General features: G+C 43.7%; 1 protein-coding gene across 5 annotated transcripts in view; it reads left to right on the top strand.

Annotated features, from left to right (window-relative positions):
• The window catches only part of ST18 (ST18 C2H2C-type zinc finger transcription factor), a 126,320-nt gene that overhangs the window by 44,662 nt on the left and 56,261 nt on the right, over positions 1–25,397 (top strand). For 4 of the 5 annotated variants that reach the window (XM_067712344.1, XM_067712343.1, XM_067712347.1 and 1 more), the window contains exons 5-6: positions 11,301–11,503; positions 21,544–22,341. In XM_067712344.1, coding sequence (XP_067568445.1) covers positions 11,301–11,503; positions 21,544–22,341 — 1,001 coding nt within the window. The remainder of the gene's footprint in view (positions 1–11,300; positions 11,504–21,543; positions 22,342–25,397) is intronic. The other variant, XM_067712345.1, reaches the window with a different exon arrangement.

The following is a 25,397-nucleotide window of genomic DNA, read 5'->3' on the forward strand; positions in this document are numbered from 1 at the left end:
ATCCTGGTCCAGCGTTCTAGTCAACAACCTCTGTAAAAACTTAACCTTCTCGTTCTGATTACCAAATAATCAGATTATTCAAATTCACTTTGAATTCCAAGTTTTATGATGAAGTTAAGTGTGTCTTCTTTCCTTGGAAGTGTGCGTGGAAGGTTTCTGGTCCTCGTCCAACTGTAGAAAGTGCTCGCACGATGCCTACATGATTGTAACCAATGCTCTGTGACCTCCAGGAAGGCCCTGAGTTACACACACGCACATGCATAAAGTACAAATCAGTGTCATAAGGTATAAGGCCAGGGAGGATGTGGAACATCAGTCTCCTGCACGTCTCCAAACAAGATGAGGTGGGATGCTGATGAAATGGCAGGGTGGGTGAAGCATCTCATTCATGGGGGGAACGTGGAAATAGCGTGAAGATACTGGCATTTAAGATTTCTCTTTCTTTCAAATTTGGGACTTACAACCCAAGGACGAGCTTGGGTTGTAAGGGACGAGCTGAGCTGGTTCCTCCACAGCAAGCGGGGGCGGGGCAGGGAACCTGGCAGCCGGCAGCCTGTCCATCCAGCCTAGGGAGCAAGGGCACCCCCAGCCCCTGCTGACAGCACCCAAGCCTCTTGCTTTTTTTTTTAATCGAAGTAGAGTTAGTTTACAATGTCACTTGAGTTTTAGGTGTACAGCAAAGTGATTCTGTTATACACGTATGGTTTTTTTCAGATTCTTTTCCCTTATAGGTTATTACAAAATATTGAGTATATTTCCCTGCGCTATACAGTAGGTCCTTGTTGGTCCTTTTTTTAATTTAACCATTTTTGCAAGCATATTGTGCTAATAGAATTTCTGCTCGTAGCTCAATTGCCACCTAAAATTATGTAAAATACTGTGCCAGGGAAATTAGACGGGATTGCTTGAATTTCTTCTAAAACTAGGTATTTGTGGATACGCACAAAAATGAATGTATATGGTCTTATCATATACTAACATGTTACACAAAGATAAAGCACAGTATTTTTATCCTTATTATCATGGAATTTCACCACTCTCATTATTTTATTTTATCTTAATTTTTGGATAGGAATACAAACTTTAAGTAAAAAAAAATTTCAGATTATTGCCTAATTCATTAAAGTGAAAAGAGTAACTTTGAACACAGTTCTACAAATGCATTTAACTTAAATTGTCAAGATGCTATTATTACTCAACCGCATTTAATTTTTTTAGCAGATGCAATCTATAGTAAAATACTTATCAGAGCAACTAAGATGATGCAATAATCATTTAGAGTTTTTTTTTAAAGTAAGTCCATTTTAGTTATCTTCTCCTCAGATACGATTTTTTGTTAAGGCAAACATTCATGAACTCTGTGAATTTCATTTTTATATTTCTTCATGATCAAAATAAGATCATTGTTTAATTTTTCATAATACTTTTAGTTTTATAGTGCTATTTGACAAAGTTAATATAAAACCATATATATCTTATTGTTTTATATACTTTAGAACATATATTTGAAGTATTACTCAATAAATTAAAAAAAACAAACTGTGGCTTTAATGAAGCCAAATTTGCTAGCAAACAACAACAAATCTCCTTTTGTGTTTAAATTCTTTGTGAACTCTTTTGGTATCCTGATTCTAAAATCCACATAATAACCACCTCTTGCTGTCTTTACTTTCTAATTTTATCTTAATAGATCCAGCTTCTCTTCTTTCGGGGAAATCCTTATGACGTATCATGTTATGTTTCTGAAGAGACCAATGAGCTATTTATGTATTGCATGGCTAAGCTGTGGCTGTACATTAGTGAATCAATTAGTCAATCTATAGGCAATTACAAGGAACTTGGCAATTCCACATTATTTCACTGAGATGCATCCTTTTCCTTTGGGTATAAATTGGAGGACATTTATATCTTGTTAGACTGTATTCCAAATTTTGGTGTATTCATTTGTGTTTTAGTTGATGATTAAATATTGTTTCTTTTAAAATTTTGGTTCATGTGAGGGTTGAACTGTCTTTAAAACTGACTGATCGTTCTGCCTTCTTGGAGAGCAGAGTTTGGGAATGACCAGTTGGTCATTTGGTCAATCCTTGTGTGGGCCAAGTAGGATTTCCTGAGTTATCTGCTCCTGTTAACTTAATTCCCCCTACCCCGCATACAAAAGCTGGTGTGGATCTGTGACCTTTTGTTCCAAGGGGGTGGGCAGCCACGTGGTCTGAACAGTCAATGGGTAGCTTTCTCATGACTCTCCTGGGGAGAGGCAATTGCATCCAAGTCATCTTTATACACTTGCATCTGGGTGGAGTTCAACTTCCGGGCACAGTTACCAAGCGTTCAACTTCCGGGCACAGTTACCAAGCTTTACAGATGCCCAGGAGATAAGAAATGAACAAGAAGCAGTCTCCGTTCCCTTGTAGATGGTTCCAGTTTCCTGGGAGAGACAACGACCATTCAGAGGGCTAAGTTTTATAATCATGGAAAATGCCAAACCCACAGTGGTGTAAAAAGGTTGTGTTCTGACAGCGTTACCAGAATGACATCCCAGAGGGAGGTGTGTCTGGCCAGTGAGGGTGTGAAAAGGTGGTGGGGCAGCAGGAGGTTTCAGGGAGTCTTCTTAGCTCCTTCCACTGTTACTCAGGATTCAGAGCAAGTTTTATTATTATTATTATTATTGCAATGTGGCTTTTAATGGCTCGACTATTTTATGAAAAAACTGTTGTGGATGTTATGCAATTAATTTATCACTCATAAAACTTAATCCCAATTAAATGAGGAAAAAGCATCTATTAGCTCTGGCCTTATGGGAAAAAAATTCTCCCCTCTTAAAAACCTGATATTATCAAATAACCTTGCCAATGGAGTCAGTGTTCCATGACAGCAAACCAACCATCAATAGATAGCAACGACTTAGTCGCTGAATGGGTGACATGAGTCATAGGAGAAGCTTAATTATAGGTTTACTGCGGGTGCACCGCTCAGCTCTGTAAACACGAGCTCAGGCACAAGTTTCTCCGATGCGGCTGAGAGAGCTGGGCGTGGATTCAGGGACCATCCTCCAAGAAAGAACAGTGTCTCAGAGTCTTGCCTGTGTAAGAGTCAATTTGTCATTTGCGGTGGCCTGTAACTCTTGGGAATCAGGAGGCCCGTATCCAATGAACAAGGGCTTAGCTTTCCCGCAGGGGGTCTCATGATTTCGTAAAAGCTGGTCCAGTAGCCGCGGGAGGACAGGGCAGAGTGGGAAGCAGACTGCGGTGCAGTTGCTGCGGAAGCCTAGGCCGTTCCTCCTGGGCGCTCTCTTCCATCCTTGGAAGGAGGCCCACCCTCCTTGCCAAGCATCTCTGCTCCTCTAGGCGGCTTACCTGGCAGTGGAAGGGAGACCCTCGTCCCTAAGGGAGCTGAGCCTTGCTCACCATGACCTTCAGATTCTCTGGCTGCTGTGCATGCCGATTGGCTGTCAAGGCTAGGCCAGGAAGAACCAGGAGACGCCTCAGTGGTCACTCAAGGGCCAGATGTGTTCTCTGTTCCCCTAACGTAACAGCAGCCTTGCTGCTCCCAACGGCCAGGGTCCGTTACTCCCGCCAGGATGGTGACTCTCTCCCTGGCCTGCTGGTCTCCCAGCCCAAGAAGCCCAAGTGACCAAGAGGCAGGCAGAGCTGCAAGTTTGATTGGACTCTTATGTGTCCCCTGGTGGAAGCACTCCCTTAGGGGACCAGGATCTTTAGACCCACGGAGGGTAGATTTGGGGTGAGGTCTGTACAGATCCTTCAAGCTGGTCATTGGGAGTCATGGTAAACCAAACCATTCCTAATTCCTGTTAGTTCCTGGGCCCATATATTCAGACTATGGAGGGCGTGGCATGACGTAATGATCGTCAAGCGTGCATATTGGCCCCAAAGAAGGCACGCCCTCTTGGCAGGTACCTCCTTCAAGCCAGCATCTCAGCTGTGCCTTCGAGAGACTGTTCTATTGCCCCATCAGGACTGCAGTTTCCAGGATGTGCGATAAGTGATGCCAACGGTGTATCCACTTATTCTCTCCCCATGGTCGTCTTCCCAACTGGGTCTCTTGGTCCGTGAGACGTGTGAGAATTCTCGTTGATAGAACATTCAGATATCAGTACCATCTGAGGCAATGAAGACGGGCCAGGCAAACCCATACCCAGAATGTGTGTTAATTCCAGTCAAGCTGAATTGCTGCCCCTTCCACAGTGAGAAGTCCAGCGGCTGGTTGGCCTTCTCAAGAGATGGTGTCCTGTTGGCACATTTATCTCTTCTGCTGACAGATTGGACGATGGGCTGCGAGAGTAGCTAAAGCGGTCTGAGTGGGAGCCCTGCTATGGGGCCTGTACTGTCCCTCCGTCCCTGCCATGATGTCTCCTCCACTATCAACTCCAGCGTAGGAAAGTCGAAGGCAGAGGCTAGCTGACTTCTCCTGACCAGGACACTCTGTCTGGTTGGTGGTTGAATGCTTCTTCCCGGGTATGTGCTCTCTGGTGGGTGTCATCATGCAAGGAAAGACCTTCTCATCTCATACTAACTCTCACAGGTCCACCCTCAGGCGTCTTCCTTAGATCCCCTCGACCCTGATCTTCTAGGTAAACCATTGACGTCCTTGTCCCTGCTTGACGTCATGACTTAGTAGGTCCAATAGAAACCAGTTCCTAATGGTCAGCTCTGGCCTCCCGGTCAGGGATTCCATCTCTAGAATGTAGTAGTGTAGTTCTTTGCCGCAAACGACGTGGCCTTGCTCCAGAAACCTGTGTCTCTGTGTCGTGATCCTTCCATGAGATCTTGCCACAAACTCTGTGAGCATCTTTTCCTTTGACCACAGATGCCTACAGACATACCATAGGCTCTACCAGGTTTTATGTCCAACCAGCGAGGCTGTCCTCAGTGCAGCCGGGACCTGCTCTGTAGCCCTGTCCAGGCTGGCCACCTTCCTTGTCACCCAAGCATGGATCAGCTCAGTAGGCCCAGGTGTGGAGTATGCGGTCCCCAGAACCTAATCAGGCAGTCTGGCGTTGTGCTTCCTTCTCAGTGGTGGGAAGAGTAGATGCAATGCTTTGTCCTTTATTATCACTGGGGACACCTGAAATGTCCTGGGCCACTGAGCCCTCAGAGTGTCACTGATGTGATGTGCCCCTGAATCTTTGTCGGTTTATCTTCTACCCTCTGGGGCACAGATGTCTTCCCAGAGCTTCTAAAATACTTGCCACTTCTTGCTTATCTGTTCTCATCAACACGATGTCATCAACCTCATCTACCCACGTGATGATCTGTGGGACGCACGGATCACCCAGGCCCCTTCAGATTGTATTACGGCGGAGGGCAGCCGGATTTGCACACACCTCAGCAGGACTGTGGATCTGCCCTCTTTTCTATGTTACTGGTATGCTAACACTCCTGGTTTCGCTCTCTGATGGAGATGGAAAAGGATGTAATTGCCATGTCGGTGACCGCAAAGCACGTAGTTGAGTCTCTGTTAATCTGCAAAGCAAAGATGCCGTATTTCGGTCTAGCAACTGCAGTTAGAAGTATTATTTGCCTGTGTTTGTGGTTGCCTGCTGTTAACCCCCAGGATCAGTCTTACTAGAGTCTGCACTGGTGAATTTCAGGGAGAAATGTAGGGACCACCAGCCATGCATCCTCTAAGTGTTAAGGGAGGCACTAATCATTGTCATTTCTTCTAGAATATGATGTTTGGGTTTGCTATTTTGATGATGGGAAGGAGAAGTTTTTAAAGATTCCACTTATAATTCCACTTTATTTGTCAACAAGTGAGTTATGTTTTTGCATTTACCTGGAGAGGAAAGAGCCTGAGCACCTCTTCACTTGGGTATCAGTTCTTTTGCGATGTGCCTGCCATGTCTTTGCCCACTTTTTAAATTGATTGTCATTTTCTTATTTATTTGGAAGAATTCTTTCCCTTATTGGCCTTTTAAATAACTGTTTTGAAGAGTGTAACACACCTATAGAAGCACGTACTTATCATAGGAGTAGTGCTCAATGAATCTTCACGACCTGAACAAGCTCATGTAAACAGATCAAGAAACAGAATATTGATAGAAAGCTCTCCTTCCTGGCTGGTATCTTTTGATGAATAAAGGTTCTTAAGATTAAGGTGTTCTAATTTATCAGTCTTTTCCTTTAAATTAGTGCTTTTTGTAAACTGCTTAAGTCTTTGCCAAGGTCATGAAGGTATATCCTCACATTTTTTCTAGAAGTTTTATTGTTTTCTAGTGCATGGTTTAAATCCATAATCCTTGGGGAATTGTTTGTTGTATATACCATCAAGTAGAATCAAGCCTTTTTTTTTCAGATAAATATCCAATTGACCCAATGCCAGTCACTGAAGAAAGAACCCTTTCCCCAATGACACCTTTGCCATAAATTGACCATATATGTGTGATGGCTTATGATAAACTTTGACATCCAAGGTGCTTTTTGCTACTCTTGGTTCTTTTCATTCGCATTCAAACTTTAGAGTTAACTTGTTAATTTCTAAAAAAAAATTCTTCATGGGATTTTGTTTGGGATTGCATTAAATCTAGCAGATACATTTAGGGAGAATTGAAATCTTGCAGTACTGAGTCTTTATTCCATGAACATTTTTTATTTCTTCATTTATTAAGATCGTCTTTAATTTTCTCAAAATGTTATTTGTTTTTTATAAGTTTTACATGTCTTGTGTTAGATTTATTCCTCAGTATTTCATATTTCTATGCATCATAAATGGTTTTATTTTAAATTTTTTTCTAATGTTTTTATCACTGGTTTATAGAAGTTCAAATCATTTTTAATAGTGACTTCACTGAAGTTGCTTCCTTATTTTAATATTTTATCTGTAGATTCTTTGGGGTCTTCCTCAAATACAGTCATGTCTCTGAAAGTAATAATAGTATAATTTTTTTTCTTTTTCAGTCATCATACCTTTGTTTTTTCCTGCCAGTCTTTTTAATTCAAATTCATACTTCCTGGTCCCTTCCCATGAATCTGTGGTATTCTGCCTAATTAGAAGAAATCAGTAGGAATACCCACTATGAATTTTCCATGGAAATGTTGGAGCAAGTTTCCTTGGACTCAGGGATTTATAACTTCCATTTGTTTTTCTGTTTTATTCTTTTTGGGGGATGTACCCAAAATGTATCTGTTGCTGAGCCTACATTTTTAAATTAATTTTTATTGGAGTATAGTTGATTTACAATGCTGTGTTAGTTTCTGCTGAACAGCAACGTGATTCAGTTATACATATGCATATATCCACTCTTAGATTCTGTTCCCATATATGAACCTACATTTTTAATTGTGTTACGTATCTTCTGGTAACTTGCACTGAGGATTTATTACTGTGGAAAGTGGAAAATAAGCTGGAAAGTTGTTCTAGGGTCCAGTGTTCATTGTACAGATTTGGGGGGGATTCACAGTTCCCCACTTTATTGTACTTTCTCCCAAAACCTGAAAGGTCAGTGAATTTGACTTCTAAACACCTCCAGCAATGAGACTCCCATTAGCGTTATTGACTGTTGTTTTCCTCCATCACTTTTTGAATAAAATTTCAGCCATATGTTGTCATCAAAGGGAGTACCGTTTCCAATTAGAATTCGAGTTTCTAAATGGAAGCATTTTTCACATAGGTAACCAAAAATTTCAGGTAAAACTACAGATCCTTTAAAGATGTTTTAATAAAATCAAAACTGCAGATATGAAATATGGCACTGAAAGGTATTTGGCTCATTGGTAATGTCCCCTGGAGGACTCTGAATGTTTAAAGCAACAGTTTGATTGAATAGAACAATAAATGCAGGGCTGAGTGTGCTTTTTCCCTTTCTTTCTCATCTACTAGAAAAATATAGATAATAGAGCTCATTTATTTCCTTAACATTTCAGAGCTCCACAGATGGGAAAACACAACCCAGTGGAAATTATTTCTGGCAACCTTGAGAAGATATGTTAGCATTTTGTGGCATTTCTTTCAGTGACATGTAAAGCCTGGCTTTCCCTCATTGCAGTGTCACAGTGAAGTGTCACAATAAAGCCAAAATAGTGTGCCCTCAGGGAAAACGCGGGAAAGGGACCATTTTCCATGCACACACAAAGGGTAATATTTATTATAAAGCCTTCCATTTTAGCTCCAAATGCTGCCTGGGCCATAGCTACTTTGCAGTGGAGAAACGCACAGAAAGGGAGATTTCAAGCAAATGTTATGTATAAATCTAATGTGATTTATGTGAATACAAATACCGTGTTTAAAAGTAGAATGCTTTTATGGACACACAAGCTTGGAGAGTCTGTGCAGGTGACGCTCAGCCTGGTTTTGGTGGAGTCCAAGGTGCAGAGAGTCAGAACCAGGAGTCCGAACAGCCCTGTCTTGACCTATTTTTCTCGCCCGCAGCACAGATGTCACCTTCTTTACATACAACATGTGCTAACATGGAATTATTATCCCCCTTTGTTGGCTAAGGAATTTCGTGTTCCAAAAGATTCAATTATTCATTACAGATGACACAGCCAATGTTATTTAGGGAACTTCATACACAGTGTCAAATACAATAATTTATTTGAAGCTAAATTTGTTTGTTTCTTTTTTCATTTTTTTAATTTAATTTTTTTATACAGCAGATTCTTATTAGTCATCTATTTTATACATATTAGTGTATATATGTACTTTCGATAAAACCTTAACATCCTTTTCATCCTTCCTTCCACAAGTTATTATTTGGACCCAAATACTGAATTTGATTTTTATTATCATTAATGTCTTCTCGTCACGTTCGTTCTACTGCTCCCAACTGTGGACATGTTGGGGGGCAGGGCGGTGTCTTCACCACGTTTTGCAGCATTTTTCTTTGCTGCAGCTCAGCACCATCTCCCGATCTAATGAGTGTCCCGAACCGTCGGGAGCAGCCCTGTGGTAGGCAGGTTCCTCCAGCTGGAGCGGTGGCTGGTTTATTCGGGTCCGACTCCACCCGGCTGTCAAAGGCAGATGGAAATTACCCAGGTTCCTTGTTCTGATTCGGCAACACGTAGGAGAGCATGAGCTTTGGGGACCAGCAGACCAGACTCAAATATCAGCCCCAGCAATTACGGGTCACGTGATTTGGGGAATGTTCCTTGTCTTTCTGTGTAAACTTCGATAATAATATTAACAAGACGAAATCTCTAAGGATCTTACCGGAAGTACACATTCAGCCTCATCCATCCCCCCAGCCACCAAAGGAAGGAATGGCGTTTGTCTGACCGACCAAGCCCACCAGCCCAGGTCTCTTTGATCAGTGTTTCCTGGTGCTGACGAAGCTTGTTTGAATAAACTTTCTCAGCCCTTTTCCCAGTGCCCGTGCTATGCTAACATGAGTGTTTAGAATCCACTACTTTCTTTCCCTGCTTTAATAGCTGAATGTCATTTGCCAGGAGCCTCTCCTTTTCTATAAATCTTCTTGGTTCGGGATAATGGTTAGTGGCCTCACTTGTGTATCTTCTGAGCATCCTGGATGGAAACGCACTTGATTTAGAAGACTTTGGTTTAGGGGCCTTGAACTCTCTGCACATTCCTGGGAACTTTGCCCTCCTGCCCCTCCCCCTTCAGAGGTCTTCCCCCGGACAGAGTAGGCTCCTGCACGGGGGGTCTGCTTCTCTGCACTTTGCTCCCCTGACACGGGACACGTGTGTTGTAGACTGTTCTCTTTGACAGGCCAGGCTCAGGCCGTGCAGGCCTGCACTTTCCAGTGTCCTCACAAAGGCATGTGCTCTCCTGCCCACCTGCTGAGATGCTCTTCCGCTCCATCGTCTGTGCGTGGTCACTTTATTATTTTTTTTTTAAAGATTTTTTGATGTGGACCATTTTTTAAAGTCTTTATTGAATTTGTTACAGTATTGCTTCTGTTTTATGTTTTCGTTTTTTGGCCACGAGGCATGTGGGATCTTAGCTCCCCGACCAGGGATCGAACCCACACCCCCTGCATTGGAAGGAGAAGTCTTAACCACTCGCCAGGGAAGTCTCTGTGGTCACTTTAAATTTGGGCTCATCAGAGAAATTTTGCCAAAGCACATTAGTTTATTTGGGAAACTCACTGTTCTCTTCCTTACTGGGATAATCTTCAGTTCTCAATGTTTAATCTTTTGTGAGAGATTTCTAACCCTCTTGGATTCTCTCTCCTTCCAGAATCTCTTTCTTTCCCAGAAGGAAGAGCGCTTTTTTTTCTTCTGAAGTTTTAAAACCTACTCCTCCAAATTCAAGAATTCATGTGTGATGCTAATTAAATAATTTCCACGAATGGGCCACCACTGGTGTTTCTCTGCACTGACGCTTCAAAACAATTTAAGGCCTTGTCTTAGGAATAATGCTGAATATTCAGTCTTGTTTTAGCGATGGAGTAATATCTCGTTACTCTGAGTCCAGATTCTCTGCTCCGGATCTTTTTATTTTAAGTTTGCATTTTTCTTCAAAGAGTGTTTAATAAATATATGTCAGAGACTCACTGTTGGCTAAACCCTCTGGTCTTCCTGGGTCTTGCCAAGAGAATGTTTGTCTTAACTTCAGCACATAGAGTGAGCTGCGTTAATGCCAAGTGAACTATATGTAGGAAATCTGTTTTGAAAGGGCCATCCTCAGGAGGACTTCCAAATAAAACTGTACGAGAACAGGAGTAAGGATAAACTGTGGTCCATTTTTGGGAAATCCAATCTTATTTCTCCTCCTTTTATTTGTTTGTTCTGTGTGCCAAATGGGTAAGAACCAAACGGCAGAGTGCCACGAGCATCTTTCCACTTTTTTCTGGGACTGGAGATGGGCAGATCAGATGTTCACAGCTTGTCCCCCCGTTAATGCCCTGTCTTTCAAGTCAAAGCCCGGGATATGGCATCTCAAGGTTGACATGCAACTGTGGCGGAGATAAGCAGTTTCAGTAGCAAACAACTATCCGAAAAACCTTGTGATTTATCCATACTGGACACGTTTTCTTGTAGCTGGTGGTATATTTTCCACATTAGCTCTTTCTTGGGATTAACAAACCAGTGCAAATCTTGTTTCATCCCTCCCTGGGTATTTAGTGTAGTGCCAGGCAAAGTACAGATTAACGTATGCTTACTCAGGATTAAGGATGATTTTTTTTTTTTAGCTCTTCTGATCGGCAGTAAAGTAGAATCTGCACAGTTCAGTGAATTCACCGGATGGGCTGTTTTCGTTAATGGCGACAACTAACCCCAAACCTTGGGTCCCAGGTTTCTCTGGTCGTGCTTGGTGATGGTCGAAGGGCAGACAGCCGTGAACTCTTTCATCATGTTCTTAATCCGTCTCCGTTACTGCAGTGCTGCGCGTGACTGCTCCACGGCCAGGAAGAGGAGAGCCGGGGAGCAGGCTCTGGGGGTGCCGGTCAACAAGAGAAAGTCCCTGCTCATGAAGCCCCGACACTACAGCCCCAGCGTGGACCGCGAGGAGGGACGGGCTGAGCGGACGGCGGAGGCGTTGGGGCAGGACGGCGCCCCGGAGACCCACCATCACCCCGGTGCAGGTAGCGAGGTGGAGTGGCCCCAGCTTGAGTTCCTGCCCACGCACAGGCCCAGGCCCACCTCAGGGGGACGTGCCGTTTGTATGGTGGGAAAAGCAGATCCCAACGTGAGAGCAAAACCAGACATTGGTTTCCCTCAGCATCCACTAGTGAGGACCGGTTTTCCTTCCCTAACAGTGGGGGGTCTAAGCACATGCCACAGAGCGCAGAGCATCCTTGGCCCCAGGCACGGGTGTGGACTGTGCCTCTTTCCGAAGAAAATAAAAGCGACTAAGCCCCCAAGTTGAAGAGGACCTTAACTCCCTAATGGGGTGGATGTCTAGTCCCTGAGAGATAAAACCCCTGCAAAGTAAGCTTTGAGACATTTCCGATAGGACATATGAGACGCAGTCTCTATTTTGAAATTTTATTTTGTTAATTTTTTATTGAAGTACGGTTGATTTACAATATTATATTTGTTTCAGGTGTACAGCATAGTGATTCAGTATTTTTACAGATACACCATTAAAAGTTATGACACGATAATGGGTGTAATTCCCCGTGCTGTACAGTATATCCTTGTTGCTTATCTGTTTTGCATGTAATAGTTTGTGTCTCTTAATCCCCTGCCCCTCATTTTTTTTTTGAAATTTTAGGACGTGCTTCTCCGCAGTTCGCGGTCACCCCCACTAGACCCTGGTTGTCCCAGTGCCTCCAGGACCTGGACCATCACAGACCGCTTTGTGCATGAGGCTAAAATCGAAGGACATGCAAAATGTCTCAAAAGTTTATTTTAGAAAATACATGGAAATCTAAAGCTTGACCTTTTAGAAAATGAAACTAGATGTGTGTGTGTTCTATTACATACACATTTTTTTCCGAATGTGAGTTTTTAAGGAATCAAAATATACAAAATAAGTTGTTACTTGAAAAGAAGTATAAATTGTACAAACCGAAGGCAGCGAGCTTCTTAGATCATAAATATCTATTGCATATAGAATGGTAGTAATTGCAGTAGGTGTTAAGAGAAAAGATACGACAGCATATTGACTGAGTGAGCACAGATCTCCGATCACAATCATCAGATCTCCAGTCATCCCGGCTTACAGTTAATTGGAGATTCTGTAGTTAAAACAGTTGTATTCTGATTTGCTAGTGCTTGACTGAACTTCCTGGCTTTTGTGTATTAAACATGTGGCGTAAAACCTCGTGGCTCATCTGTAAATTATAATCATCCTTGACCTTTTTGTTTGTTTCCTTGAGCTGGTCGGTTTTTTGTTGTAGTTGATTCACGAAAATTGTAGGTTGAATCTAGTACTAGGGAAAGTCCTTGAGTCAGTGTGGTTAGTACTAGGGAAAGTCCTTGAGTCGGTATGGTTAGTACTAGGGAAAGTCCTTGAGTCGGTATGGTTAGTACTAGGGAAAGTCCTTGAGTCGGTATGGTTAGTACTAGGGAAAGTCCTTGAGTCGGTATGGTTAGTACTAGGGAAAGTCCTTGAGTCGGTATGGTTAGTACTAGGGAAAGTCCTTGAGTCAGGATGGTTAGTACTAGGGAAAGTCCTTGAGTCAGTGTGGTTAGTACTAGGGAAAGTCCTTGAGTCGGTATGGTTAGTACTAGGGAAAGTCCTTGAGTCGGTATGGTTAGTACTACGGAAAGTCCTTGAGTCTGTATGGTTAGTACTAGGGAAAGTCCTTGAGTCAGGATGGTTAGTACTAGGGAAAGTCCTTGAGTCGGTATGGTTAGTACTAGGGAAAGTCCTTGAGTCGGTATGGTTAGTACTAGGGAAAGTCCTTGAGTCGGTATGGTTAGTACTAGGGAAAGTCCTTGAGTCAGGATGGTTAGTACTAGGGAAAGTCCTTGAGTCGGTATGGTTAGTACTAGGGAAAGTCCTTGAGTCGGTATGGTTAGTACTAGGGAAAGTCCTTGAGTTGGTATGGTTAGTACTAGGGAAAGTCCTTGAGTCAGTGTGGTTAGTACTAGGGAAAGTCCTTGAGTCGGTATGGTTAGTACTAGGGAAAGTCCTTGAGTCGGTATGGTTAGCACTAGGGAAAGTCCTTGAGTCGGTATGGTTAGTACTACGGAAAGTCCTTGAGTCGGTATGGTTAGTACTAGGGAAAGTCCTTGAGTCAGTGTGGTTAGTACTAGGGAAAGTCCTTGAGTCGGTATGGTTAGTACTAGGGAAAGTCCTTGAGTCAGTGTGGTTAGTACTAGGGAAAGTCCTTGAGTCAGTGTGGTTAGTACTAGGGAAAGTCCTTGAGTCGGTATGGTTAGTACTAGGGAAAGTCCTTGAGTCGGTATGGTTAGTACTAGGGAAAGTCCTTGAGTCGGTATGGTTAGTACTAGGGAAAGTCCTTGAGTCAGTGTGGTTAGTACTAGGGAAAGTCCTTGAGTCGGTATGGTTAGTACTAGGGAAAGTCCTTGAGTCGGTATGGTTAGCACTAGGGAAAGTCCTTGAGTCGGTATGGTTAGCACTAGGGAAAGTCCTTGAGTCGGTATGGTTAGCACTAGGGAAAGTCCTTGAGTCGGTATGGTTAGCACTAGGGAAAGTCCTTGAGTCGGTATGGTTAGTACTAGGGAAAGTCCTTGAGTCGGTATGGTTAGTACTAGGGAAAGTCCTTGAGTCGGTATGGTTAGTACTAGGGAAAGTCCTTGAGTCGGTATGGTTAGTACTAGGGAAAGTCCTTGAGTCGGTATGGTTAGTACTAGGGAAAGTCCTTGAGTCGGTATGGTTAGTACTAGGGAAAGTCCTTGAGTCGGTATGGTTAGTACTAGGGAAAGTCCTTGAGTCGGTATGGTTAGTACTAGGGAAAGTCCTTGAGTCGGTATGGTTAGCACTAGGGAAAGTCCTTGAGTCGGTATGGTTAGTACTAGGGAAAGTCCTTGAGTCGGTATGGTTAGCACTAGGGAAAGTCCTTGAGTCGGTATGGTTAGTACTAGGGAAAGTCCTTGAGTCGGTATGGTTAGTACTAGGGAAAGTCCTTGAGTCAGTGTGGTTAGTACTAGGGAAAGTCCTTGAGTCGGTATGGTTAGTACTAGGGAAAGTCCTTGAGTCGGTATGGTTAGTACTAGGGAAAGTCCTTGAGTCAGTGTGGTTAGTACTAGGGAAAGTCCTTGAGTCAGTGTGGTTAGTACTAGGGAAAGTCCTTGAGTCGGTATGGTTAGTACTAGGGAAAGTCCTTGAGTCGGTATGGTTAGTACTAGGGAAAGTCCTTGAGTCAGTGTGGTTAGTACTAGGGAAAGTCCTTGAGTCAGTGTGGTTAGTACTAGGGAAAGTCCTTGAGTCGGTATGGTTAGTACTAGGGAAAGTCCTTGAGTCGGTATGGTTAGTACTACGGAAAGTCCTTGAGTCGGTATGGTTAGTACTAGGGAAAGTCCTTGAGTCGGTATGGTTAGTACTAGGGAAAGTCCTTGAGTCAGGATGGTTAGTACTAGGGAAAGTCCTTGAGTCTGTATGGTTAGTACTAGGGAAAGTCCTTGAGTCAGGATGGTTAGTACTAGGGAAAGTCCTTGAGTCGGTATGGTTAGTACTAGGGAAAGTCCTTGAGTCGGTGTGGTTAGTACTAGGGAAAGTCCTTGAGTCGGTATGGTTAGTACTAGGGAAAGTCCTTGAGTCGGTATGGTTAGTACTAGGGAAAGTCCTTGAGTCTGTATGGTTAGTACTAGGGAAAGTCCTTGAGTCAGGATGGTTAGTACTAGGGAAAGTCCTTGAGTCGGTATGGTTAGTACTAGGGAAAGTCCTTGAGTCGGTATGGTTAGTACTAGGGAAAGTCCTTGAGTCGGTATGGTTAGTACTAGGGAAAGTCCTTGAGTCAGTGTGGTTAGTACTAGGGAAAGTCCTTGAGTCGGTATGGTTAGTACTAGGGAAAGTCCTTGAGTCGGTGTGGTTAGTACTAGGGAAAGTCCTTGAGTCGGTATGGTTAGTACTAGGGAAAGTCCTTGAGTCGGTATGGTTAGTACTAGGGAAAGTCCTTGAGTCTGTATGGTTAGTACTAGGGAAAGTCCTTGAGTCAGGATGGTTAGTACTAGGGAAAGTCCTTGAGTCGGTATGGTTAGTACTAGGGAAAGTCCTTGAGTCGGTATGGTTAGTACTAGGGAAAGTCCTTGAGTCGGTATGGTTAGTACTAGGGAAAGTCCTTGAGTCAGTGTGGTTAGTACTAGGGAAAGTCCTTGAGTCGGTATGGTTAGTACTAGGGAAAGTCCTTGAGTCGGTATGGTTAGTACTAGGGAAAGTCCTTGAGTCAGTGTGGTTAGTACTAGGGAAAGTCCTTGAGTCGGTATGGTTAGTACTAGGGAAAGTCCTTGAGTCGGTATGGTTAGTACTAGGGAAAGTCCTTGAGTCGGTATGGTTAGTACTAGGGAAAGTCCTTGAGTCGGTATGGTTAGCACTAGGGAAAGTCCTTGAGTCAGGATGGTTAGTACTAGGGAAAGTCCTTGAGTCAGGATGGTTAGTACTAGGGAAAGTCCTTGAGTCGGTATGGTTAGCACTAGGGAAAGTCCTTGAGTCGGTATGGTTAGTACTAGGGAAAGTCCTTGAGTCGGTATGGTTAGTACTAGGGAAAGTCCTTGAGTCGGTATGGTTAGTACTAGGGAAAGTCCTTGAGTCGGTATGGTTAGTACTAGGGAAAGTCCTTGAGTCGGTATGGTTAGCACTAGGGAAAGTCCTTGAGTCAGGATGGTTAGTACTAGGGAAAGTCCTTGAGTCAGGATGGTTAGTACTAGGGAAAGTCCTTGAGTCGGTATGGTTAGTACTAGGGAAAGTCCTTGAGTCAGGATGGTTAGTACTAGGGAAAGTCCTTGAGTCGGTATGGTTAGTACTAGGGAAAGTCCTTGAGTCGGTATGGTTAGCACTAGGGAAAGTCCTTGAGTCGGGATGGTTAGCACTAGGGAAAGTCCTTGAGTCGGTATGGTTAGCACTAGGGAAAGTCCTTGAGTCGGTATGGTTAGCACTAGGGAAAGTCCTTGAGTCGGTATGGTTAGTACTAGGGAAAGTCCTTGAGTCGGGATGGTTATATCATTCATCTCGCTGACATTAATTTACCAAGTATTTAAGAAAATGGGCATCTTTTACACCAACACCTTTTGCAGGCGCCCTAAGGACCAGGACGGTACCTGCCCACCAGCTTCCCGCCTTCTTTTGTAGCTGAATGATCATTGTAGATGCTTGGTAGTCACCAGGAAAGTATACTGTCAAATATTCTCAGTTAAATATTCACTTAGAAGCACTGATGGACTTCTATCTGCAGCTTCACAAATGTTCACTCTTTAGTATTAGAGCCACTACTGATCATAATGAATATGCTAAAATTACAGCCGTAGTGGCTATTATTTTTGAATTCTTAATATATTCCGAGCACATAAATCATATCACCTAATCCACCCAACAGTGACGTGAGTGTGTATTATTATGGCCACAACTTTACAAATGAGACCGTTGAGGACAAAGGGATTTAATGCTAAAGGTAACACAGCTTGTAGGCGTTGGAAAGAAGATAATTAGGAAACAATTGAAGGACAAGCAAAATAACTATTTCCCAGCTAACCGTGCTCCATAATCCAGCCCTTCCCATGCTCTGACCACCTTTGGAAGGCAAGTTGGGCAAAGTCCCTACGAGGTCAAATTACGAAGTCACATTTCCAGAAATGACAGGTCACAGATGCTTCTCTCCCTGGTCGAGAGAGGAAAAGTCTAAGTTGCCTTCAGCCCTCTGAGCAAGTGACCCCCAGCCCCCGGAAGGTAAGAGAGCTGAGTTTGCGCCCAAGCCCAGCATAAGGGGTTTCATCTGCCGTCTCGGTCACTCCAGGCACCCCAAGGTCTTCACCTGACCAGGTGTGTGCCCAATTTTGTCTTAAGCAGGCGGTTCAGTTGATGAGAGAGGGTTAGGCTCACGAAGGCTGAGGCCATGAGCTTGAATCCCTTTAATGGCAAAATTGTGCCCCATGCCCTCCCCTGGCTGTCTTTCAAAGAGCTGCAGGTGGGCGTTAAGGATGGTAGAAGAAAATTTGGACAAAACCATGCAGATGCACAGTTTTCACTGGGGCAAACAGAAGGTGACCTCGCAGAGCCCTCTCAGGAGGCAGGACGAGCTCGTGTGTTCCCAGTGCAGACGAGGGAAAGAAGCAGGGTGAGCCAGTGTGTGGGATCCTCCCGGGCTGTGAGCACGTGATCGTGATTCCAGGAAACCCGTCACACCTGTGGAGGCTCTGGGAGCTGGGATGACACTTTGACTATGTTATCTCTCAACAGACAGCAAATAAAGGATACGCCGCTCCCATTCTAAAACTCTGAAAGATGAATTCATCTTTTATTCCCAACAAAGTTGACATACTCAGGAGGCCTGGAAGACTAATTTACCCGTAAAAGTCACTTAGATAGTTACAGAAACAGAACTAAAATCTGAAATCCAGTTGTACGGAAGGAATCAACCTCAAAACATGTGATTTTCAGAGGACTTCTTTTGTTTAAGTTGTTTTGACGCAGAACAGTTGATACCTATGGAGAATCCGCTAGCAGGTAACTTCAGGATTACCAGACCCCTCAGAGGAGAGACTTTGGTTTAAAGCAAATCAACAGATGTGAGGTTTTACATATCAGGCCAAAAGGAAGTTTATTTATTTACTTTTTTGCTCTATGAGGAAAGTATTGTCCTACTCCAGCCCCAGAAATGCACCTGAGGAATTTTCTACCCCACGTTGTTGTGAGATGCACTTTGTTAGTTTTTGTTTGTTGTTGTGTTTGTCTTTATGTGTTTTTCTTTATACTTTAAGGATTGTTGCTTTTCATTACAAGTTACCTGACAAGTGTATTCTGGTATTTTCCTATAAATTCACTCTTGAAAGTATCCAAATATGGGAAACTAGTAGGCTCCTGGCCGTGGGTCCGGATCTCAGCCCCCCCACTGGCTGGTTGTGTGAACTTGAGCAAGCCCTTGGCTTTTTAGAACGCTGGTTTCCCGCCTGTAACAGGGAGTTGAAAGTACTTTTCTTGTAGTTGTTGTGAGGATTAAATGAAATGAGTAACTGAACACCATGCCAGGAACATACCAGTTCATTGTCTTAGCATGTCACGGGGTCATCCAGTCATTGGGACATCAGATCACCCTCGTTTTAAAGATGAGGACCCAGGACTCGGGAGACGTCGGCCTGCCTGAGGCCATACAGGCAGGTGGTGCTGGGCCAACCACACGACCCCGGTCTCTGGACCTCAGACCCGGGAGGTCTCCCTCCACGCCGTGCACGGACCCTCCCATCCCCAAGGCAGTTGGCGAGCATAGCAAGTGTGACGTGGGTGACGGTGAACTGGGCTGAGTCCTCTTCACACTTGGACTGTGACCTTCCACAGCGGGCGTGGTCACTACTTACTCTGAATGAAAAACGGGCCGCACCTTATCTAGGTGGAAGCTCCCATGTCTCCTCTGCCCTTGCTGACTCTACCATAGTAACAGGGAAGGGAGAAGCGGCCATCCTTCACTGCATACCTGTTGGGTGGCACCCGCTTTCCTGTGAGGGTGAGGCTCAGAAAGGGGGAGGAACCCATCGGAGTTGGCACAGAGACACACGCCAGGCCCAGAATCAAACGAGGTCCCTAACGCAGGGCTCTTTGGGTTATGTCAGTGGCAAAAGCACAAAACAGACCACCGGGCCACCCCGGAAAACAAAAACACACAAGCGCAGAAAAAGTAGGCAGCCTGTTACAAAGCTGGGGGGAAGGGGCGCCCCGTCGCAGATACGTCTGCTCAAAAGCGAACTCAACTTCTCTCTTTGTGACAATGACAGTGATGGCAGAGGGGGGTGGGCGCGTGGGAAGTTGGTCTGCAGGTTTGCAGAGCACCCCTGGAAACCCCGCGGGCTACGCACGAAGGCACCTCTACCAGCAGGGCTCCTCTCTTTCTGAAGAATAATTAATAAATATTTTCTTTTAGCATATAACCAACAGTTGAACCAAACAATTATGTAAACTGGAAATGACCCAAAACGCTCGCCTGGCAGCGGCTCGGTGACACGCATCGTCGGGCACACGTGCATGGCTGTCACCCCCGCCTCTCTGGTGATCTGCACTTAATAGGAATATTTTAAACTATGTAGCTAAGCAACAGAGGTAATTGTTGCTTTCTAGAGCTTTTGTTAGCACTCTCACACAGCCCAAATATGCATAATTAGGTATAATGTCTATAAATCATTATTGTACACATGTGGGTAGTTAAGTGGAGTTGAGAGAATAGTTCAATGAATTGAGCATATTCACTGAAAATGCTTTTTATTTGTTTTCTGTAGTTCATAATATTCTAAAATTATCATAACCCTTTACACTTTCTCTTAACAGCCAACTGTGATATTGAGAAAAACTTCATTTGCATTTTAGACTATGTTTAATATATTATTTAAACCTGGAGTTCCTCTGATATGAATTCAGGAGAGGATACACCATCCGTTCAAATATTATGTGCTGGTTTCACCAGCCTCTTTTCTAGGAAGTAAAATGTTAAATTTTTCAGTTTATGTTGAATAGATCCCAACAAAAGACTGCACTCTATAATCAGCATTATTTAAAGGGGCTAGTGTTGTGACTGAATTCTTCCCTTCATCCAAAAATGCTTTTAGTTACTATGGCAATATTTACTTGATCCGGGCAGTCCAGTGTTGATTTAGGGAGATAATTACCAGAAAGGAAGATGATGGAGATGCATTTTTGAGTGTCCTTGTCAGACGCAATGTTTATAAAAAATTAAACGAGACCCAAAAAAGGCACATTGTCTTCTGCACAGACACCCTCTCCCGCAGCCCTTACACAGGACGGCTGTGCTTTCCTTTCCTCCCAAGATGTTTATTAAGGCAGAATGCACTTCACCTGGTGTCTTTAACAGTCTTCAAGGGGCTTATTATTTTGTGTTCCCATCCACCACCCTGCCTTTACAGACACAGAAATAGTCTTGCTTCTTCTTTTTGTTTTGTCTCAGTGACTGCCAGGGACCACTGCCTGGTTATCTGGTGCATTTCACAGCCTGGCGATCTCTGGGCGCCGAGCTCCCTGGACCCCGCCATGTGCGCGGCCAGGGCTGGGGCACTGGCGAATCTGCACCTCAGGTGGTGTGTTTGCACCGGGACAGGCTTGGGGAGGGTGACTGTACATATAAATATATACACACACACAATCTGTCACCCCGACTGGGCCACTGCCAAGAGGGAAGGGGGTGACACGGACAGCTGCTCTGGGACAGTGGACACCCCATGGACAGACTGGCGCTTGGGGGGTGGGCGCTCTCCTCAGTCCCAGGCCTTCTTTACCATCAGGGCTGAGAAGAACTGGTTAACATTCAGCATCCTCCAACCGTCCCCACTCCTGACTCATCTCCTTTTTACACAAGTGCGTGCAGGTACCAGGCCAGAAACTGAGCTACTATTCAAGATATTATTCCATCATGTTCATTCTCCCATTTACTTGTGTTTCCCTCGTCATGGCATTTTCGTGTGACAGTTATGACAGTGATGAGGGAGTCTCGAGAACCTCAGGCTTCTTTTAGTTATCGTCTCGTGTAGATGTGTTGTGTATTTCAGCTAACGTTCCATAAAATCTGAAAGTATGTTTGGGACTCTACGGAGGCAGAGAAAATCAACCTAATAAGCTTTGAAAATATATTGCCACGCTATCAGAGAAATTCGATGAATACTTCCTTTTTATAATGTATAGTAGGACATATGCTTACTTTTCTTCCAGTTGACTGAGATTTGCAAATATAAGAGGTACAGTAACACGAATTTCACATTCAGGACTCTGTGATGGTTGAGTATTTATTTCAGTAACTAGACAAGCTTAGCTCTGACATGCTGAAAATTAGAATAGCTCATCTCTTTAAAGGCAATTCTCAGAATATTAAGGTCTGAGTTTTGTTTTGTTTTGTCAAGAGGGTATGTATTTTTCTACCCAATGTTTATATAATTGATGGAGTCCACATATTCACATATTGCATGTATTATATATGTATATGTCTATCTATCTATCACGGTAATTCCCTTAAAATACTTTTTGTTCTTATTTTTTCAAATATTGGCCTTCTTTTTTCCCTAGAAGAAATCATGATAAAACCCATGGAGGAGAAGCTTCATTCAACTGCACAAGAAAATTCCGATGGGAAGGAAGACAGATACGGCCGTTATCAAGAGCTCGTGGTCAAATCGCTAATGCATTTGGGGAAATTTGAAAATAATGCATCTGTTCAGACCATAAGTGAGAACTTAAATGACAGTGGCATCCAGTCTCTAAAAGCAGAGGGGGATGAAGTGGATGAGTGCTTTATGGTTCATTCCGACGATGGAAAAGACAAAATCGACGATTCCCAGCTGCGGTTCTGCTCCTCCGATGACAACGAAAGTAACTCTGAAAGTGCAGAGAATGGTTGGGACAGCGACTCCAACTTCTCGGAAGAAACCAAACCTCAGAGCGTCCCAAAGTATGTTCTCGTGGATGATAGGAAAGACCTATTGGAAGTTCCTGAAATAAAAACTGAAGGTGACAAGTTTATCTCTTGCAAAAGCGCATGTGATTCGGAAACAGAAAGGAGAGAGCCACAGCACGCTCCCGTGGACCCGTCGGATGGCCAAGCCCAGCCCTCGTTCCCTGGGAGTAAGGAGGATGATCACAGGCACGGGTGTCCGGCCGCGGGGGTGGAGGAAGCCGCTGCCCTGGAGAAAACCAAGGGGAACTTGAGTTTGCTGGAGCAGGCGATCGCCCTGCAGGCTGAGCGAGGCTGTGTCTTCCACAGCACCTACAGGGAGCTGGACAGGCTTCTTCTGGAGCATCTGTCGGGGGAGAGGAAGCAAAACAAAGTCATTGACGTGGGCGGAAGACAAGTCTTTACCAGTAAACGTAAGACACCGATTTGCTTCTATTTTATTTAAAATGTCTTTAGAGGTTGGGGGGGTGGTAAATGAGTAAGGTTTGACTGCTTCTCCCAGATAGCTTTTTGACAGCACAATTTAAAAACCTAATTTATATTTTAAAATTAGCAATTTTTTTTCCTACTCAATAGATTGTTCTCAGATTAAAGCTTGGTCGGCTTGTAGGGTTTTAACTCACGCAAAGTAAAGACCTGTATTTCTTCTAATAGAGCTGCTTTTAAAAAATATATCGTACTTGTTAAAAAGTACTATCTTGGGTATGTTAGAAGTACATTTGTATTTACTGGATTTTAAATCATTTTATGAATCAAATCATTTCCAGAAATTTAATTTTTCTTTCCCGCCCTCTTTCTGGGATCATCTGACTGCTTTTTTTTTTTTTTGCGGTACGCGGGCTTCTCACTGCTGTGGCCTCTCCCGTTGCGGAGCACAGGCTCCGGACGCGCAGGCTCAGCGGCCATGGCTCACGGGCCCAGCCGCTCCGCGGCATGTGGGATCTTCCCGGACCGGGGCACGAACCCGTGTCCCCTGCATCGGCAGGCGGACTCTCAACCACTGCGCCACCAGGGAAGCCCCATCTGACTGCTTTTGAGCTTCAAAATAGTGTCAAGCCACCAGGAAGCCAGGCAGGATGCCCCGATCCTTCTTAGGACAAGACCGGATGCTAATGCCTTCATAAGCCTGTGCTTTTGCAAGCTCTCTAACGGAGGGTCCACAAACGTCTGGACCAGACTTGAATGAGACAGTCAGTGTGCTCGGAGGAGACCTTAAAACCGATCCTCAGACTTTAGGAAAGCTGTGTTCTGTTCCGTGTGCCCATAAAGATGCCCCCGCCCCTGGGTCTTGCACCAGGCGGGCCTGGTGATGAGGCCTCCAGTTACGTGGAGTTTCCCAAGGCGTGGTCTTTGGCTTGTTAAGATGAGTATTTCCAGGATCCCATGAGACTTACTGCTTCAGAACTTGCTTTTTTAAAAAACTTTTTTAATTTAATTTTTATTTTATATTAGAGTAGATTGATTTACAATGTAGTGTTAGTTTCAGGCGTACAGCAAAGTGGTTCAGTTATACATATACCCATATCCATTCTTTTCCAAATTCTTTTCCCATGTAGGTTATTACAGAATATTGAGTAGAGTTCCCTGTGCTATACAGCAGGACCTCGTTGTTTATCTATTTCATATATGGTAGTGTGTACATGTTAATCCCAAACTCCTAATTTATCCCTCCCCCCCACCTTTCCCCTTTGGTAACTGTGTTTGTTTTTGAAGTCTGCAAGTCTGTTTCTGTTTTGTAAATAAGTTCATTTGTATCATTTTTTTAGATCCCACATATAAGTGATATCATATGATATTTGTCTTTCTCTGTCTGACTTACTTTACCTAGTATGATAATCTCCAGGTCCATCCATCTTGCTACAAATGGCATTATTTCATCCTTTTTATGGCTGAGTAATATTCCGTTGTATCTATGTACCACATCTTCTTTATCCATTCCTCTGTCGATGGACATTTAAGTTACTTCGATGTCTTGGCTATTGTGAATAGTGCTGAAATGAACATTGGGGTGCATGTATCTTTTCGAATTATGGTTTTCTCAGGATATATGCCCAGGAGTGGGATTGCTGGATCATATGGTAGCCCTATTTTTAGTTTTTTAAGGAACTTGCATACTGTTCTCCATAGTGACTGCACCTGTTTCCATTACCACCCACAGTGTAGGAGGGTTCCCTTTTCTCCACACCTTCTCCAGTGTTTATTGTTTGTAGATTTTTTGATGATGGCCACTCTGACTGGCGTGAGGTGATACCGCATTGTAGTTTTGATTTGCTTTTCTCAAATAATTAGCAATGTTGAGCATCTTTTCATGTGCATAACTTGCTTGTTTTTAAAAGCAAGTTCCTGAGGTGATTCTCGGGCACCCTAAAATCTGAGAACCACAGAATTCAGAGAGGAGTATCTTAGAGGTAATCAAGGTCGTGGACCTAAAGCGCTGAAAAGAATAATGCGCTAGTGTGGTTAGATGTCCTGACTGCTGAGATTTACCCAGAAATCCATTGTATATTTTAAGTCCATTTTAGTACTCACCTACAAGTAGTCTTGTCAAATACTGTCTTGCAGCTCAGAGTTGAGAAAAAAAGAATAAAAGAATGTCATTTAGTGAGGAGTGAGATAATAGTTCTGTGCAAACATACTGTAAGGGCTGGCATGGAGACAGAATATCAAGGATGGTATGTGGTCTGGGGCAGGAGGGTGTGGTAGCAGCTCTGAGCACTCCACTCACACCCAACTTGTGGAAATTACCTGTGTGGGTGTTGGTTTTGTTTTTTTTTTAATGAACTAAAAAATCAGAAAAAAAAAAGATGAAATTTACTTCAAATTCCAAAACCCCATCATTTCCAATATACTATATTTCATCCATTCTAAGATGCACAGTTTTCCCATCTTAGCATCTCTGTGAAATTAGAAACATGTGCCATCATTCAGTTTTCAGTCGTTTTTCCTTCCTCACTGGCACATAAAATGATGTTTCATCTTGCAACTGATAGTACCTTCAGCCAATGAAATCCAGTCTTTGGAGACACTAATTATTTGTGCCATGGCTTAAAACACTTGACGATACTTTGGTCATTTTTTAGAACTTTTTAAAGGTTTTTTTGTTTACAAAAATTAACAAGGCAATAGAATGTGCATGGTGGAGACTTAGACAATCGCTGATGGGACTGGATGAGTCCACAGTGTAGCCTGTGTGTAGGGTGAGGTCCTGCATTGGGATGTAAGGTCCACGCAGGGAGCTCCAGACTAGACCAGGAAGAAACAGGCAAAACAGTGACCGACTTCAGGGGCCTCCAGGCTTCATCCAGAGGCTGCCCAGGTTCACGGTCCTGCTCCCGTCCCTGGTGTGGGAGCGAAAGAGGAGCTTTTTTCTCCTGTGAGTATTCCATGCTCCTAAGTAAGCACTAATCCCCGTGCACCTTGGGCATGTGACTTTGCTCTCAGGGACAGAACCCTAGGATTTCAAAATACC

Source organism: Pseudorca crassidens, chromosome 17 (genome assembly GCF_039906515.1).
Source record: "Pseudorca crassidens isolate mPseCra1 chromosome 17, mPseCra1.hap1, whole genome shotgun sequence".
NCBI lineage: Eukaryota > Metazoa > Chordata > Mammalia > Artiodactyla > Delphinidae > Pseudorca > Pseudorca crassidens.